General features: G+C 33.2%; 1 protein-coding gene across 1 annotated transcript; it reads right to left on the bottom strand.

The window, feature by feature from the left end:
- Positions 1-4,874: 4,874 nt before the first annotated feature.
- Positions 4,875-9,017, bottom strand: LOC115955685 (cytochrome b6-f complex iron-sulfur subunit, chloroplastic). The gene is made up of 5 exons (XM_031073933.1): positions 8,832-9,017; positions 8,479-8,720; positions 6,535-6,652; positions 5,539-5,721; positions 4,875-5,210 (listed from the first exon to the last, which is right to left on the bottom strand). The coding sequence occupies exons 1-5, from the start codon at positions 8,868-8,870 to the stop codon at positions 5,103-5,105; spliced, it is 690 nt and encodes a 229-aa protein (XP_030929793.1). The 5' UTR covers positions 8,871-9,017; the 3' UTR covers positions 4,875-5,102.
- Positions 9,018-17,650: the final 8,633 nt, after the last annotated feature.

Here is a 17,650-nt window from a genome sequence, read left to right as displayed (position 1 = left end):
ATTTTAATGTTATAACTTACAACCAAACTAATGAATATGCTTAGTAGGGAAGTCACATTAGTCAACCCTTTTAACCATTTTTTATTTACCAAAAAAAAAAAAATTTACATAGAGAGATTGAAAGTTTCACCTAGTAAAATTAGTGCACCCAAGTTCTTCTATAATTGAACCCACCCATCCCCCCCCCCCCCCCCTTCCAAAAAAAAAGGGTGACCTTACCTTAGGGGTAGGGGGTTGGCCATATATATTAATTTTTTTGAACCTCTAATCCTAAATTTTGTTTAAACCTAGCTAATACAAGTTTGAATACGATCATCTTAATACTACTTTCACAATAATTTCACATATAAAGGTTAAGTGGCAAGTTGTAATTAGTTTTTTTCCGTACCTACAACTAACATCACTTTTTTCCTACCTTTAACAACTTATTACCTAAGTTTTATTGTGAAAGTGTTCTATCAATAGTACTACTTAGAAAATATTTAATTTTATAACCAAAAAAAAAAAAAAAGTTTCAAATTTTTGCTCATATGTTAAAAAAAAAAAAAAAATTCTAGCGTTTTGGCTTACTTTTCCATTGACACCAAAATAAATTTGTTTTTCCCTATACTTTTCTTCTTCATCAACAAAAAAATACACCACTGTTACAACTAATAGATCTTTATTTATATCTGTGATTATTTTCTCATTCTCTTTATCTTTCTTTTTCCCTTCTATGTTTTTTTTAGTTTTTCTCTCATTTTAATCAAGTAGTTTGATAAATGTTCTACAGATTTTCAAATCCAAAAAGTCTTTTAGTGCTTGGTCCAATTTCAAGAAATTGACCACGTGTATGGTTAGAAAGTCATGCACTTTAAAAGTAAAAACTTATATTAGTTACTTTTTTTTTTTCTTAGTTTCACATTTACCATTACTCTAACTCCGAGAGACTAACCACGTATATGATTAGTTATTTAATTATACTCCTTCTGTCTCACTTTTTTTGTCCTGTTTGAAAAGTTAAATTTTTTAAGGGAACATCATTTATTATCTTGTCTATTTTTTAAAAATGTATAAGTTTTCAAAACTACCCTTAAAAAAATTTATCAAAAAATTGAATTAGTAAATTAATAGGGGTATAATAGGAACATTAGTAAATTAATGACTTTTATTTTTGGAAACAGAAAAATATTTTGAGACATCTCAAAATGGAATAGAGGACAAAAAAGGTGAGACAAAGGGAATATTTATTTATGTATTCAATGATTGTTGTCTTACTGATATTTATACTGAATTATATTTAGAATACTATTTTAAATTATTGTATAATGTATATTTAAATGGAAGTTGAACCTTATTCTATCTCCCTCTCTTTTTTTTTGTTGAGAACTTGAGACAACTTGTAATTGACTTTATGGGAATGTGGAACCACTTCATTTAATTTGAACGATTAGGAAGTGAGAAGCTGAGACTAATCCTTTTTGTCTATCATCTCACTTAAATGTGGAGATATCCTAACTTAATTGTAAAGCATATACAAACAAAAAAAGTTAGGAATTCGGAGACAGATATCGACGCAATTTGTTTTGGAATATATAATTTAGTTCTGATTGCTCCTTCATTGATTTTTTTTTTTTTTTTTTTGGAAGGCTTTTTATCTGCTTAACTACTGGCTTGGTTCCTGTGTTTTTGTAGGCAACTTACATAAGCAAATTATGCCACGTGTTTTTGAACAAAAATATCATTTTGGTCCTTACATTTTGAAATCATGGTCAATTTGATCCTTACATTTTGGTAGCAGTCAATATAGTCCTTGTTATTTTTAAGTTCTAGTTAATTTGGTTCCCACCGTTAACTCACTAACGGAAAATGCTTAGGTGCCAAACGATTTGCATAATTGGCGCCCATGTGGCTAACATAATAATATAAAATTAAATAATTAAACAGCAAAAATCCACATAAGCATTTTAATGAAGAAAAAAAAGGCCATGCCAGATAAACAAAATCTAAAGAAAAAGAAATTTTGAAAGAAAAAAAAAGAAAAGAATTCAAAACAAAATTCCTCAGCTTTTATTTTTTATTTTTTATTTTCTTTTGTACTCTTCCAGTTTTTAAGCTACCAAACGCTTACCTAGAAACACAACAATCTGGAAAATAAAATAAAATAAAATAAAAAAATATTAGGCTGCATAAATTTGCCTCGACCCCTAACCATTCACCCATATTCTTAAATACAACCTAACAAAACAAAATTCACATCACTTGCACAAACCCTCGCCCTAAAGTCAAAGAGAGAAAGGGCAACTTTAGACTGCTGGGCCATAAACGACGCCAAGAAAGCCCAATAGTTGAATGATGCTAAACTGCAGCAGTGCGACATGCTTGGACTGAGGACAAAGGCAAATCAGCCTCTATAGTGGATTTCGTTGATGCAAAGAATTCGAAGGAAAAATGCCGTTTGAATTTGATTTGGGTTGTTTGTTGATGTGAATTGACTAATCGAAGTGCAAGGCATTGGGAATTTGATGAGTCTTTTCTTAGCTTGTACAATTTTATTGAATTATTTCTTGTCCAAGTTTTTTGCAGTTTCTTTACATTTTACGTGTTTGGTATTTGTTCAAGATATAGAGGAACTTTTTTTTATTGTTGTGTTGCTGGGTACTATGTTTGGTACCTAAGAAAGTGCAAGAATACAAAAGAAATTAGAAGAAATCGAGGATTTACCCAAAAAAAAAAAAAAATCTTTAATTTTTTTTTCAATTATTATTATTATTTTAGATTTTGTTTATCTGACATAGCCTTTTTTTCTTCATTAAAATGCTTATGTGGATTTTTGATGTTTAATTATTTAATTTTATATTATTATGTTAGTCACATGGGCACCAATCATGCAAACCATTTGCCACCTAAGCGTTTTTCATTAGTGAGTTAACGGTAAGGACCAAATTAATTAGAAGTTGAAAATAATAAGGATCATATTGACTGCTACCAAAATGTAGGGACCAAATTAACCGTGACCTCAAAATGTAGGGACCAAAATGATGTTTTTGCCTAGAATATATGAATAGCACATGCTTTCCTTGTGCCAAAAAATGGCCAAAATTTAGTGTGCAAGAAATCCAAGAAATAGAAAAGCGCTAATGGAGATCACTGATGATAAGAGCATTTCCATCCGGAAATGCCATCATATCCTATTTTACCTTTCCAAAAAACTACTTTATCAATTATATAATATCATTTTACAATACATTCGGCATCCCAACCTTTATTTTTACCTACAATATATTAAAATAATATAAATTACAAAATAAAATTATATATATATATATATATAAAATCTCTCTCTCTTCTCTCTTCTCTCTTCATCTTTGTTCTTTGTCTCTCTGTTTTTCTCTCTTTCTCATCCACCGACCACCAACCCAAACCCAGACCAACCACCCAACAATACATGCCTTGCTGAAACTTGAAAAAAGCCTTGATGTTTTTTCTCTCCAATGCCAATTCAGCCATACTCACAAAGAAAGGAAGAGCAGAGATAAAATTCAACCACCATCCATATCAAAACCATACCCAATTCAGCAATACCCACTGGCTAGCAACCTAGCCATCACCCACACGCTGGACCCACAAATCACGCTAGAAAAATTTTGCCACCATCGCAATAAAATCTCATCAATAAACCCTAAACAAAAAATTAGCAATAAAATCTTAGCAATAAACCCCAAACAAAAAAAATACTAGCAACCATAAAAATTCAAAGATAAAAAACCCCAACCACCACAAATTCAGCCACCCATGGCCTTTGCATGCCCAAAACAAACCCAAACATTTTGTGGATCTTGAAGATCTAGCCATCTAGACCATGGAGCTCGAAGCACTAGCCATGGAGCTTTGATTCAATGAGTTGGGCAAGATCAGAAGAGAGAGGGGAGAGTTGGGTTTGGGTTCAGAGGGAGGGATCACCGTGATGAAGCTGAGAAAATTGACCCAGCTGACCCATGGGGTGAGAAAGAGTGCTTGGTAGAGGAATGGGAGAGAAGAAGAGATGCTTGGACCTCTTGGTGAGATGTGCTATGGAGAGAGAGAGAAGGGATGAAAGAGACTGTGTAGAGAGTGAGCTGATATTTCCAATTAAAATATTGTTATAATTTTTACAATCTTGCTACAATACCATCCTAGAAATAGGATGGTACTGTAGCAACATTGTAAAATTTTTTACAATTGGCACAATTTGGCAATCCAGTTGGAGCATAATTTTAGGGGTTTGATGGTAAAATATATCAACATATAGGATATACAAGGCCAGCTGCAAATGCTCTAATGATCGTATTTTGTGAAAATTAGTGATATCATATGAAACGGCACTAAGAAAAAAACTCATTGCCTTCGGTTAAGACTAGTCACTTTTTAGGAAAATTTCTTTAGTTAGTCTCTAAAATCTTTATTTTTGCCATTTTTAGTAATTTTTATTTTTGTTATAACTTTTAACTTAAAATTTAGAATAATGTCTCTTATATTTTAATTTTTAAGAGTCTCTTGGAGACAATATATTTGATTTCGCAATTATATCAATTTTTTTCATTTTTGGTAATTTTTCCTATTTTGCCATCAAATTTGTACTTTAATGCAAATTAGGGTTTTTAGATATTTTCCTACCTTTTTTTTTGCTTTAGTGTTTTCTAAGCATCTCCCCATAGCCTTCTGATTTCTATTTAAACACATTATAACCTATAAATCAATAAAACTTTATTAAGAGTTTTCTCTAATATTATTCTAGTGGATTCAAAGAACCCTTATAGAATCAATGTTATCTTTAAAAAACAAACGTGTTTTGTTTCTTGTGGAAACTGTATACGTACAAGATACAAATAATAAATGCAATAAGATGCAATCAATAGAACAAAAGAAACTGTCAATATCAGATAATTACGGTGACAGAATCAAAATCTTTTGTTTCATTTTACAAAATACAACCCTCCGTTTTTTTTTTTTTTTTTTTGGTGCTAAGATTACAAACTTTTCAAATCAATGTTACAGTATGCTTAAACAATGGTGCATAACATTCTGATTAATTACCCATTTCAACTTAGGATATATGATGGAGGGACGTGCTGAGAAGGGAATCAAGCCCACCATGGATTTTCACCGGTCCTGAAATCTGTTTCGACCCATGGTACAAACACAACCTTTCCATTATCAGGATCCACATCTGCATGGGCCAAGGCCAAAGACTGTTCCAACAAGTACAAAAAAAAAAAAAAAAGAAAAAAAGAAAGAAAGAAGTCAATAAATATGCGAAGGAAAGTTATACATCCGCATGCTTCATATGTTTCAGATGTTCAAAGAACTAGAACTTTTGGTAATCATAAGGGAATTCAGATGGCTAAATTTCTCAAAAATATTTTAAATCACATTAAACATTGATACCATTTCAACATAGAGGTCATTCAAATAAGTAGGTCATTTTATTAATGGTACTTTTACATGCAATGTCATCTAGAACTAGAAGAAATTGAATAACCAAGAAACCAAGAAAGGGTAAAGTTATGTTTCAATTACCAGAGGTGCAGGTCCTCTAACAACTCTCCCTTGATCATTGTACTGGGATCCATGACAAGGGCAAATGAACTTTTTCTCAGCTGTGTTCCATGGCACAACACACCCAAGGTGCGTGCAGACAGCATTAATTCCATACGTTGCCAGAGTTCTGTCTTTCTCCACAACAAGGTAGGTTGGATCTCCCTGGAAATCAAAAGTGAAAAATCCATACTGCTTTTTCTATAACTGTACATGAGTCTAAATTTGAAATGTGCTATAATCTATTATTGACGATGTATACAGCACTTTGAAAGACATCCTGCTTAAAACCCACTGACTTTGGTCTAGGTTTATTATACTAGCTAGTAAAATTTCCTTTTTCACGTAAATTCTTGGTGTTGTATCGTCAATCATGTATATTTATGTCAATTTTCTTTTTCAACTTCCTTTATTTCAACAAATAGATATAAGTACTTCCGCTTTAACAACAATAGTTTGTATTGTATATCTACAACCTAGGACTAGGTAATAATTAGTTTAGGGTTGATTGCATTCTATATACTCTCAATAAACTCATTGCAATAATATAGTTAATATAGTAAAGATTTAGTTGTTTAGGGCTTACGAATGTAGGCTATCAAGTCAAACCAAGTTAATATTTACTCTCTCTCTTTCAATCATAACAACTGCTCTATCATGATCTTAAATTCCTAGTATATACTTCATGCCTACATTTAGAAAAGTCTCTGATTGTCACATATTTTTTAAGTCCTAGCATATCCTTAGTGTCTCTGCCTTCCTATGGATTGCTTTTCACATATTTTATTATATTCTTACTCCAACACCTTATTTTGAGAGCATGTTGTGAGTTATAGGGTGCCCAAACATGCCTTCCATGTAAAATTTCAATCGTGCGTATTCAATGCTCCTTCCCTTTGAAAACATATTAATAAAAACTCTCTGAATCCATGTTTATGGCAAATAGTTTCAGTGGTGACTAGTGTGATATATCAGTACCTTTAGTCCTTGTGAAAGGGTCCGGTCCCCTGGGCCATGGGTTTTGACCCATTCAGCTGCAATGATATCATTGCCAAGGGCATCCTTTGCAATGGTACCACCACCAGCACCTCCTGATCTGTAATTGTTTTCCAATTAAGCATAAGAAGAGAGATTAGAAAACTCAGATTCCAACTTGAACAAAAAATTGGTATCTTGATGATAACAAACATAACTATCGGCAAATTAATGCCAAATACAATGAGCAATAGGCATGATGCCAGTGCAATTTTAGAACTTAGCTGCAAAGAGTTGGATTTAGAGGCAGAGGCAATGTTCATATAGTGACAATAGAGTCAAGATAATAATAAGGAACTCCATTTTGTAGAAGACAACTTTCCCTCACATTTCAAGCAAATCAATGAGATTATGCTGACTTCAAATAGAAAATAAAAAATAAGAAAGAGTTTATGCTGACAATGCTATGTTTCATCTCTTTGGCCTCAAAAGGATGTCAAAATATAAATCGAAGCCACTGTAGAGATGGATCTTCCAGTAACTTGCAAATATAGGTCTAGACTTACTTATTATCCTGTTCTCTGGGAAAAACGCTACTTTTATCAGCCATTTATACCAACGAAGTTATTGCTCACCTTAATATACCTTCTTAATGAAGACAGATAATTGGATGAGCATAATGGGGGAGAAATATTTATATAATACATATCTGCATTCTAATGTGCCAATCATGATCATCAATCATCATTTTCTTTTCCTCCCAGATAAGGAGATGATTGCTCATTCAAAATTTTTTGATGTTTCCTTTCAAAAGGTGAGTTTAGACTTTAGAGTATTCAACTATCATACAAAGTAAATTTTTGAAAAGCAACAGCCTTTAAATTCATTCTTAATCAATATTGTAAAATTTACTGAAAATTTGCCTCGCTACCTGTCATTGTTGTTTCAAGTCAAAATACCACCAAGAAAATTTAAGGTTCCATTTCTTTTGTATATATCTTATCATGATGTTTGATTATATTCTTTCCCTTCTATTTTCCTCTCCTCTCCCTATTGTCTCCCTCCATTCTAAACATTGTTTGAATTATGATTAAATTCATCATTGTCAAATAACTTAAACTTTTGAGAAAAGTCGGTAATTTACCAGAGCAAGAAGTCCTGAAGTTGAACCATGTCTCTACTCTACCTCCATTTAAAAAAGTAAAAAAACCCAACATCTTAATCCCTACTTATTAAGGGAGAGTCTAGATCTGCACGTTAGGTAAAGTGTTAGAACAATAGTTAAACAATTAAATTCACAAATCCTAACCGTTTAGCCTTTTGGGAGCATGTGGTCCTGAACCTTGTCTCCCTTTCTATTTCCCATTTAAAAAGTTAAAAGTCATACCTAGAGGGCTTCACTTATTAAATGGGAGTTTAGACTAACACATGAAAAATGAGTATTAGAATTAAGGTTAAATGATTGAATTAACCATTTTCTAACTGCTTTAACCGCTTAAACTTTTGAGAGATAAAATATATCATGTTTCATTTAGTTAGATTTGTGGGGGAAGGAGGAAAAAAAGTTAGCTTTCGGCTTAAGAAATTTTCAATGAAAATCTTTTCTATGGAAAGAAATAAAGACCACAGACGATTTAATGTGGGAGAATAAATGCATTCGATTTTTAGACTATATAAATAACTTTAATCTAAATCACATAGCAGCTAGCCAACTATATTCTTATTTCTTTTTTATACAATATAAAAATTTTACTTTAACCTAATTTAAGTGTATAGGCATATGAAACTCCTTATAGTGACTTGAATCCCGGACTTGCCTCCCACACCCCAGCCCCAGCCAACCATATTCTAATCAGCAAAAAAAAATAAAGTAATCGATCATATAAAGAAATTAATGGGGAAAGTAAATAACAAAGAAAAAAGAATATGGAAGGGGGCAAGACTCACCCAGGTGGGGCAAAGAAAGTAGCATAAGGAATCAACATGCCTGCAGTCGGAAGTGAAAGAGCACCTAGAAGAAGCAGATTCAAGGTCTCCCTCTTAGCCATGTCAGGAACTCGATCATCGGCAATACTTGTGGCTTGGCAAGTGATTCTCACTCCCTTGCCCTTCCCCACCATCTGGGTCCTTGTGGGCTTGACAAGAAGTGCATTTGAGGAAGAGAAAATTGCACTCTTTCTAGAGCATAGCTGAAAAACAACACCATGTTAAGTTCCAAACAAAGGTTTGGCATTTGGCAACCTGAGGACTACATTTATGAACGAAGAAACTTAGTCTTAGATGATATCGATGAAGCTTACCTCTGAAGGTATTGCTGGGTACACAATGGAGGAAGCCATGGTAGAGAATTCTTGGTGGTATTGTGAAGAGGGAAGCAAATGTCAGAGAATGTATTATCACTATAGTTGAAGTTATAACGACCACAACAGCCAGTGGATAAGGCGCATAGACAACATGGTGCCACACAGCCACAAGTTTCTGCTATCTTCTTTCTCTCTCAAGTGGGCTTACCTAAATTTGGGCTTATTCCTATATACCCAAGTTCAAAATTAATCATAAGATGTCTATCTAAAAATAAAAGAGAGCAAACAAACAAACTAATCTAAGATAATTGTGAATTTATACATGATACTTTCTTTTGAAAAACAGAGAAAAAAAAAATTGGTCAAGAGCCTATTCAGTTGTATTATTGCATTTCCATTAGATTCTTATAAAAAATATGCATTTTTGTACACTACCAAAACCCACATTATTTATTTTACATTACCACATAAACAACATATCATACATCTCATTTTTTATTTTACACTAAATTATAATAAAATAATATGTTCTTTTACACCACTTGCAGCAATACTAACAGCCCAAAAAACAAAAGTAACAAGCCCACTATAACCAAAACAAGAGAGAGAAAAAAAAAATCAATCAAAATATGTTTTACACCATGCTACAATAATATGCATATTGTTTGCTACAATCATGCACCAGCTAATGGGGGTATCTTTTGGTATTTTATTTTCTACATGGTAATTTTGCATTCCTAGCAGGGAATGCTCTTTACAAAAGATAGACCCATATGAGAATAGAGCCCATTAAAGTTACACATAATGACCAACGGGATGGGGCAAAAAAATATAAAATACAATCTGTCGTAAATTTAATTAGAATTTTTTTCAGAGAATGTAAAAAAAATAATCTATTCTAAATTCGTTTAACATGAGGTTACTTTAGTCTAATAGAATGGTGAGTTGTAATTTTCCTAAAATAACATTTAACACTTTAATTCTTTTTTTTTTTTTTTTTTTTGAGAAACAAACACACACACACAAGGGAGAGGGAAAGAGGTTCTAATACAAAAGCATACTACAAACTCCACTCAAAAGTCATGGTACTTTAATACTATTTATAACTCATAAAAGTTAAAAGCCAAATAAAAAAAATAAAAAACTAAAATGTTCATGCGGAGAAAAATGAGTTATCAAGTAAACATTGGATGGGTTTCTCAAAAATAAAATGTAAACATTGGATGGAGTGTAAAAAAATCAAATGCTTCCATATATCATAAAACTAGTCACAAAACTTGGTGAAGCAGACTTTTTTTTTTGTGTGTGTGTGTGTACATATATGGAATTTCTTTAGAATGAATAAACTATTTCATTGTGACAATTTAATTGATTTTTTGGGGGATTTTTATTTTTATTTCGAGAAACAAACACACACACAAGATAGAGGAAAATGAGTTTTAACACAAAAACACACCACAACTTCACTCAAAAGCCACAGTAACTTTTAAGGGGTTCTAACTTTGAATTTAAAGTGTTTGCAAAATCAGTAAATAAAATATATTTAAAAAAATTCTTGTTGATGGCGAGCAAATTGTTTAAACGTTTGAGGCATGACATCTATTTTGTTCTTAATCTCATTGTTTTCTTCTTTAATTTTGGTCTAGTATCATAGATTTTCCATTGATTACATTAACGTCAAGAACTAACCCTAATTAAGATTAAGTAACTAAAAAAAAGGAAAAAGAAAGCTCATAGTAAACATATAATTAGTATACAAATTTTTAGATCGAACAAATTTAGAGTCACAACTCACAAATACATAGCTAGCAAATTGGAAGTACAAGAGTCAGTCTTGAACGGGAAGAGCCACTCCGATCAAGTTAGTAGCATTAGCCAATTCCTCTTATACAATGTCAGTGCTATTATTTCCTAAAAGTAAAAGCTTTAGTGAAAGCATAGATTCAATTTTGAAATACTTTTGGTGGAAATCAAAATCAATAGAAAGAACCAAGCACTACCTCACTACTTTGGAATGGAGTATCCTGTGTAAACCAAAGGATGAGGGAGGGCTGGGTTTTAGAAAATTTTGAGATTTCATTGTTTTTGGAGCTGGCTTGGTAGATTCTCTCCGAAAAGAATTGTGTATGTGTGGAAAACTGGAAGTGGCAATTTTGCTCTTGTATTATTGCACTACCACATCATGTTGTTCAATATTGTTGAGTCCATAGTGGCAGGTTGGAAAACCATGAACATTGTGATCAAATGCAAGTCTTGTGAGCATTTTCATGTGATCAAATGTAAGTCTTGTGAGTGTGTTTTGAGTTGATTCAAATTCAAGATTGATGCTCAAGACTACTAAAGGAACACTTATTATTTTTGTGTTCTTAACACTGTTTCGATAGATACTTGATAAATCGAGATTTAATACTTTCATTCTATCGAGAATTGAAGTCAATCGATCAACAATCGTATCAAATTTTAGTTTTTGAGCCCATTTAACAGTTTAAGTTTCTAGGGTTTAGTGCCTCCTAAGCCAAGCTATAAAAGAAATCCTATAGGACGTGATTCAAGCCTTTTAAAGAGCTGTGCCTTTACATCTAGGGTTAGTTCATACCAAGCTCTCTCAAAGCATCATTCAGAGATCAAAATTGAAAAAAATCGAAAATTCAATGATTCAGAAGCTGCTGCATCCAGAATTATCTAGTTCTTGGAAAAAAAGCTTCAAGTGGGTACTTGGAGTCATGATCAGGAAGTTCACATGCAATGGTTCATATATAGAAGAAGTTTGTGGTTTCATAGTTGCATTGGGTAATGACATTAAGTACCACAGGTTGTAGCAATTTAGAATAAAGTTATTCTATCTTTTAAAAGCTTTGATTCTATGAGGTGAATTGTTTTCCTTGGGGTTGGTGGCAAAACCCCACTGTGGTTTTTGCTTTTGAATAATTTTCCATCGGTTTTCCCTATGTCACCATATCATGTGTACTTAGGTTGCCGCTATCATTTGTTTTACACAATAGGCATTAATATTGTTGTTGATACCAATTTTTGTGACACCTTTTTTACAAGGCCGATTCAACCAAGCCCAACTTCCTTACGGGTTCAATTTATGTATTATATTGTATTTTATTCTTTTAGAATGACTGAAGCCCATGCGACATAGTAAAGAAATTGAGGAAGTGTGGTTTTGAGGGTATGGGTCAGTTTCTTCTAAACCTTTTGCATGAGCTCAACACATGCGTGCTACCAAGTGGGTAAGGGACACTAGTAGCACCTTAGGCTCATGGAGTAGGTCTTGTATCTAAAATTTCCACCCCTGAGGAGGTCTTCTGCTCTTGTTGTTTGTGGACCAAGTTTGCTGCCATATTTTCTTTTCCACCCAAAAAACATAGCTGGCCCTAAACTAATTAGCTAGCCTATTGTAACCACCAAATGTAGCTACCAAAAGCCTACAATGGCAAGGAAACAATAGCTGATATAGCCAACCACTTTATTTCAAAAATTATGTAGAAAGAAAGCCAACCCTTTTATCCAAACAAAAGGCAAAATAAACCAAACATCAATTTAGCATCTTGGAGGTCCATAGGCTCATCTCCCCGCCCAAAAACTAGTCATTAGGAGCACCCAAAACTCAATATAAAAGGCTCTAATTAGATTCAAAAAAGAAAAACCACACTTTCCCCATATAACTAAAACTTTAGAGCAAAAGCTCATTCAGTTAGCTAAAATTCTCAAAATTTTGAAACTTAGGGTTGGAAATATGGGTACAGGAGAGCCTTCCCTCTTTTCCTCACAACTTCTCTCAATTTTCTCTTCTCGCCGACTATTGGTCGAAGTTTCAGATCTATTGTTTTTATGCATTTTGTTATCAAACTTTATACCAAAAGCTTATTCAACTAGGAGACACTCTCACAATTTTGAGTTTAGAGGTGGAAATATGGGTAGGAGGGAACCTTCCCTCTCTTCCTCATAACCTCTCTCAATTTCCTCTTCTTATTGACTGCAAATTGAAGCTTTGGACCTATTGCATTTTTATGCATTTCTCTGCATTTTTGTTTTTGGTATTTTGATTTATCTCTTGTTAAAGCACCATTAGCCTCTACTCACAAAATATTGGAATTTTGGGCTTGATACTCTCCACAAATAATCACTTCTAAAGAACCCAAGGGGAGATTTGGGTTGTTCTTACATTTTTGGTCATGTAGTAAAACGTCCCTGACAATTGTTAACCAAGGCCATAAGCATAATTGGACTGATTAATAAACTTGGCTTGATAATTATCACAATCGAGGTCTAAACTATTTGATAAATACGCTTCCAAAATATCAAAAAAGTCATACTCAGTTTACATAACTCTCATTTTGTAGGGTTTGAGACATGTGATTGGTAGGTAACTTTACCCATGTTTTTTTTGGAGAGACAGATTCCAAACTTGAACTCATGACCTATCATTTTTTGTAGGGAAAATATGGATTTGGATTCAGTGCAATAGTTAGAGTTTTTGCACCACACAATTACCACATCATGCGAGATGTAAAATTAAGTTGATAAAGTAAAATTTTCTTTAACTTTTTAACTCTTTTACCTTTTTATTTTTTCACCCTATCAATTTTTATACCTCACATACATGTGTTAATTGTATAGTGCAATAGCTGGATCTCAATCTAGAAAAGATTGTACTCAGTTCATAAAGAAGAAGTTGATTCTATTTGATAAAGTGGTCCTAAATTCATCATTTCTATCATAGTCTTGATGAGGCTCTAATTCAGGCCAAGCCAAACCGGTAATCAAATGTCGGCTTTATCTTTTTTTTTTCTTTTTTCTTTTTTTTGAGGAACAAAAAGGGTGGCTCACGTGTGTTATCACAGCTGACCACACCCCACAGATACATAGCCTGTGGGTACCACCAGCACATAATGGTGCCCACAACTTGGACTCCACCCTTGTGCTTTGTTTTTTTTTAGAAACCAAAATCCAAACCCCACACCTGTGGGGTATGAGGACTCGAACCCGCACCTGGCACAGCCATTAAGAAGGGGGCAATCACTACGCCACACTACCTAGTGGTAGCTTTATCTAATAGTGTGGTTTTAAACTCATCATTTCTATAAACCTATCCATGAACTATGTGGGTGCCATGAATCATAATGTTAATATGGGTGTCAATTCGGGTTAGCGTGTCAAGTTCATGTCATGTCAAGGTAGGGGTATTCGATTAAATACCTTAACTCGAACCCGACCTATTTAATAATTGTGTCATGTCCCTTTAACCTTAACTCAACCTATTAATGATGTTATCAAATGTTGGCTCTATCTAATAGCATGGTTTTAAACTCATTATTTCTATAAACCTATCCATGAACTATGTGGGTGCCATGAATCATAATGTTAATAGGAGTGTCAATTTAGGTTAGCGTGTCAGGTTCATGTCATGTCGAGGTAGGGGTATTTGACTAATAGTTTTAACCCGAATTCAACATATTTAATAATCGTGTCATGTCCCTTTAACCTTAACTCAACCTATTAATGAAGTGGATTGATACAACCTGATCCACTTGACACGCTTAATAAATAGATCATGTTTTTTTTTTTTTTTTTTTAATTATCGTGTTTATTTAACACGAATGTAGCACAACTCATTTTAACCCACTTAATATTAAATACAAAATTCATATAAAAATAAGTTCTTTACATTATGTTAGCTTGAGGAGGCCCAAATTTGAGGCCTAGCGGAATCTCTTACAGGGCTCAAGTCAGACATTTGGTCTGAAGAGACTAAACGAAGTTCCATTTCCTCAACATGGATAGAGCCTATAATGAGTAAAGCCTGGGGCGGAGAGGCCCAACAATAGCACAGACATGGACCACTTCCTAGTTGGACAACCACTATAAGATACTCGGAACATTAAAGAAATTTTTGGTATCTATACATAAAAGCCATTTTATAGCTATCTAGGCAGAAGAACGTGTTTTCCATTTTTTAGGTTTGTTTGGCATCTCTCTCTATCTAACAGTAAATTCTCACAACGAATTCTCCAAAATTACTGTAAGAATTAATTAAGGAGATTCAATAAAGATAGCAAGATCCAATACCAAGAATGTATTAAAAGTGACATGATGCCTGGTTCATTGTTGAGGTTTGTGAGTTACTTCAAGAATCTTGGAGGGTGTTTTTTGTGACTTTTAAAAGTTTGGAGGCAGTTTCACAATGCTTTGGGGTATATCATGATCAGTATGGAGGTTTTAGGAGGTTTCAATGATTTTGGGGGTATTTTTATCATTTTGTTGGTTTTAAGAGTATCTCAAGTCTCAACTGTACTTGAAGTTGTGAAGATTTTTTTTTTTTTTGAGAAGCGGTTTTAAAGGTTTTGTTAGGTTCTAAAGTCTTAGGATTTTATGTATTTAGAACTCTAATTTGTATTGTTGGCAAACCATGATCAAAACAATGTGTTTAAAAGTGTTTAAGTCTAGCTCAAAGTTGTGCATCTATGTAAAGTTGGAATCGAGTTAAAGCAAGAAAGGATTGTGCCTTTTGGCCTGGCTCGATCGATCGAAGCTCAGGCAGAATGTTTTTCTGCAGATTCGTCCAACTCAGCCCTAAGTGTTTTAAAACGTTTTTAGGGTTTCTTATTTGTCCTAAGTATAAAAGGCAAACCTTAACCACGTTTTAGTGTTGCTCATAATTGCGGTTTGTGTAAATCTCTTGTGAGATCTAGAGGAGTTTTCCTTTACACAAACTTAGGGTTTTCAAGGAGAAGATTTATCTACGCCTTGATGATCAATTCAGTTACTGCCATTGAAGGTTAAAGAAAACACAAGCGGGTGTGCTTGTATCTGGTGGTGAATCCAAGAAAGAAGAAGTCTGTGGATTTGGAATTTGCACGTGGTCGTGTCAATAAGTTCTACTAGTTGGTAGCAATACGAAGTCGAGCGTGGGGGCTTGTAAGTCTTATTGTATGAACTTCGATTCTTTCTAGTAGATTTGCTTTTTACCTTGAGGATAGCTAAGTCAAATCCTCCCCAGGTTTTTACCGGTTTGGTTTCCTGGGTGATCATATTTTGTGTTATTTATTTTTCGCTGTTTTGCATGATTTGATCTTTATTATTGTGATAACCTAGACTTGTTTAATTGGACTAAGTAACAACTTGGCTAATTACCTAGGTTTAATCAATTATTTAAGGGGTCTAAAAACTATCAAATGGTATTAGAGCGTGTTGCTCTTTTGTTTTAGATCTTTTGATCTAAGAGCTGATCCTTGACCCCTGTTGTCATGGATAATTTGAAGTGTCTTTCTGATCATGTTTCTGCTCATGCTTTTGTTGATTTTATTGATGCCTGTGAAACTCTTCGTAAGGAATTATTGAAATCTATGAAAATTGTTAAGAAATTCAAGGAAGAGTTAAAATTGGCTAATCTTGAAAAAGAGGAATTGGCTGTTAGATTAGATGAATCTAATAAAAAGAATGAATTTTTGAGAAATCAAATTTCCTCTCAAGATGAGAAGATGAAAAGCTTGGAACAAGAGTTAGTTGAATCTAAAGCTAAAATTGAAAATTTGACTTGTACCAAGTCTGCTGTTGATAACAGAAGTGTTTCTGTTTCTCTTAAGCCTAAAACTGAGAAAGTTTATATCTCTTCTTTTAAGAGGAATAATAAAGAAAATACTTATTTTGTTAGATTAGACAAAGGTAAAAATTCTGATGTAGACGCTGAAGTTTCTAAACCTAAGTCTAAACTTATTGTTAGAGAGCATAATAAATTTGTTTTTGTGCCTACCTGTCACCTTTGTGGTGTTGTTGGTCATATTAGACCAAATTGTTCTTTGTTGAGGCAAGAACCAAAGCCTGTGACTGGAAACCCCACTAGGAATACCAATGTTCCTAAATTTGTTCCTGTCTGCCACTTTTGTGGTGTCCATGGTCACATTCGTCCTAATTGTCATAAACTGAAATTTAAGCATTCTGTGTTTCAATCTAGGATTTGTGATGATATTTCTCCTGCCATAAGTCCATATAAATTGTTTCATATTCTTTTGAAAAATTTAAACTTGTTGGCTTGTGAAAGGAATTTGCAGGATTTTAGTCTTTCTCAAAAGAATGGTATAATTCCTCAAATACACTCTGCTTCTCATGGATTTTCACCTATAAAGCCGAAGACTCGTGTTAGATGGGTGAGAAAAGATTCTCTAAGGTGAGTGCTACTAACTTGTCTCTGATTTAATTCTTTCAATTAATTGTGGACATGTCTTGTTTCTGTTTTTGGTTGTTTTGTTTTTTTTAGGTTGTTTGTTTATTAAAAAAAATCCAAAAACATTAAAAATTTTCAAAAAGACAAAAATAATTTATTTTGTGTCTAGTTTTATTTTTCTTGAGGATTACATGAGTTATGATATCTCTCTCTTGATTTAGAAAATGCTTGACATTGTGGAGAAACTTGAATAGAATGTGTTATATATGTGCTAAGCTATTTTTTGATTTTGTATGAGTATGTACTAGTTTGTACATGTATTCATGAGTTAATTAAGAAATTGATATTTCTTATTTGTGTACCCTCTATAGCTTAGTTAAACACTGTCATGCATTGCATTTGCATTGTTCATTTAGCATAATGTGTGTTTTTTGTTTTTGGTCATAAATTTTTTAAAACCAAAAAGATTTTTGTGTTTTGTATTTCACATCTTGGATTTATAATCAATGATTGGCCATATTATCTTTACATAACAAGTTTATGTACCTTGTTTAGTTTTGATGAGCTTACTTATTGCACTTTACTAGTTGAAGCTTTGTAGTGCATGTTGTGTGGGAAATATGTTTATGGTTTTTGATTACTATGT

The sequence above is a fragment of the Quercus lobata genome, chromosome 8 (genome assembly GCF_001633185.2).
Source record: "Quercus lobata isolate SW786 chromosome 8, ValleyOak3.0 Primary Assembly, whole genome shotgun sequence".
In the NCBI taxonomy this organism is placed as follows: domain Eukaryota; kingdom Viridiplantae; phylum Streptophyta; class Magnoliopsida; order Fagales; family Fagaceae; genus Quercus; species Quercus lobata.
This window is presented reverse-complemented; position numbering and strand designations above follow the sequence as displayed.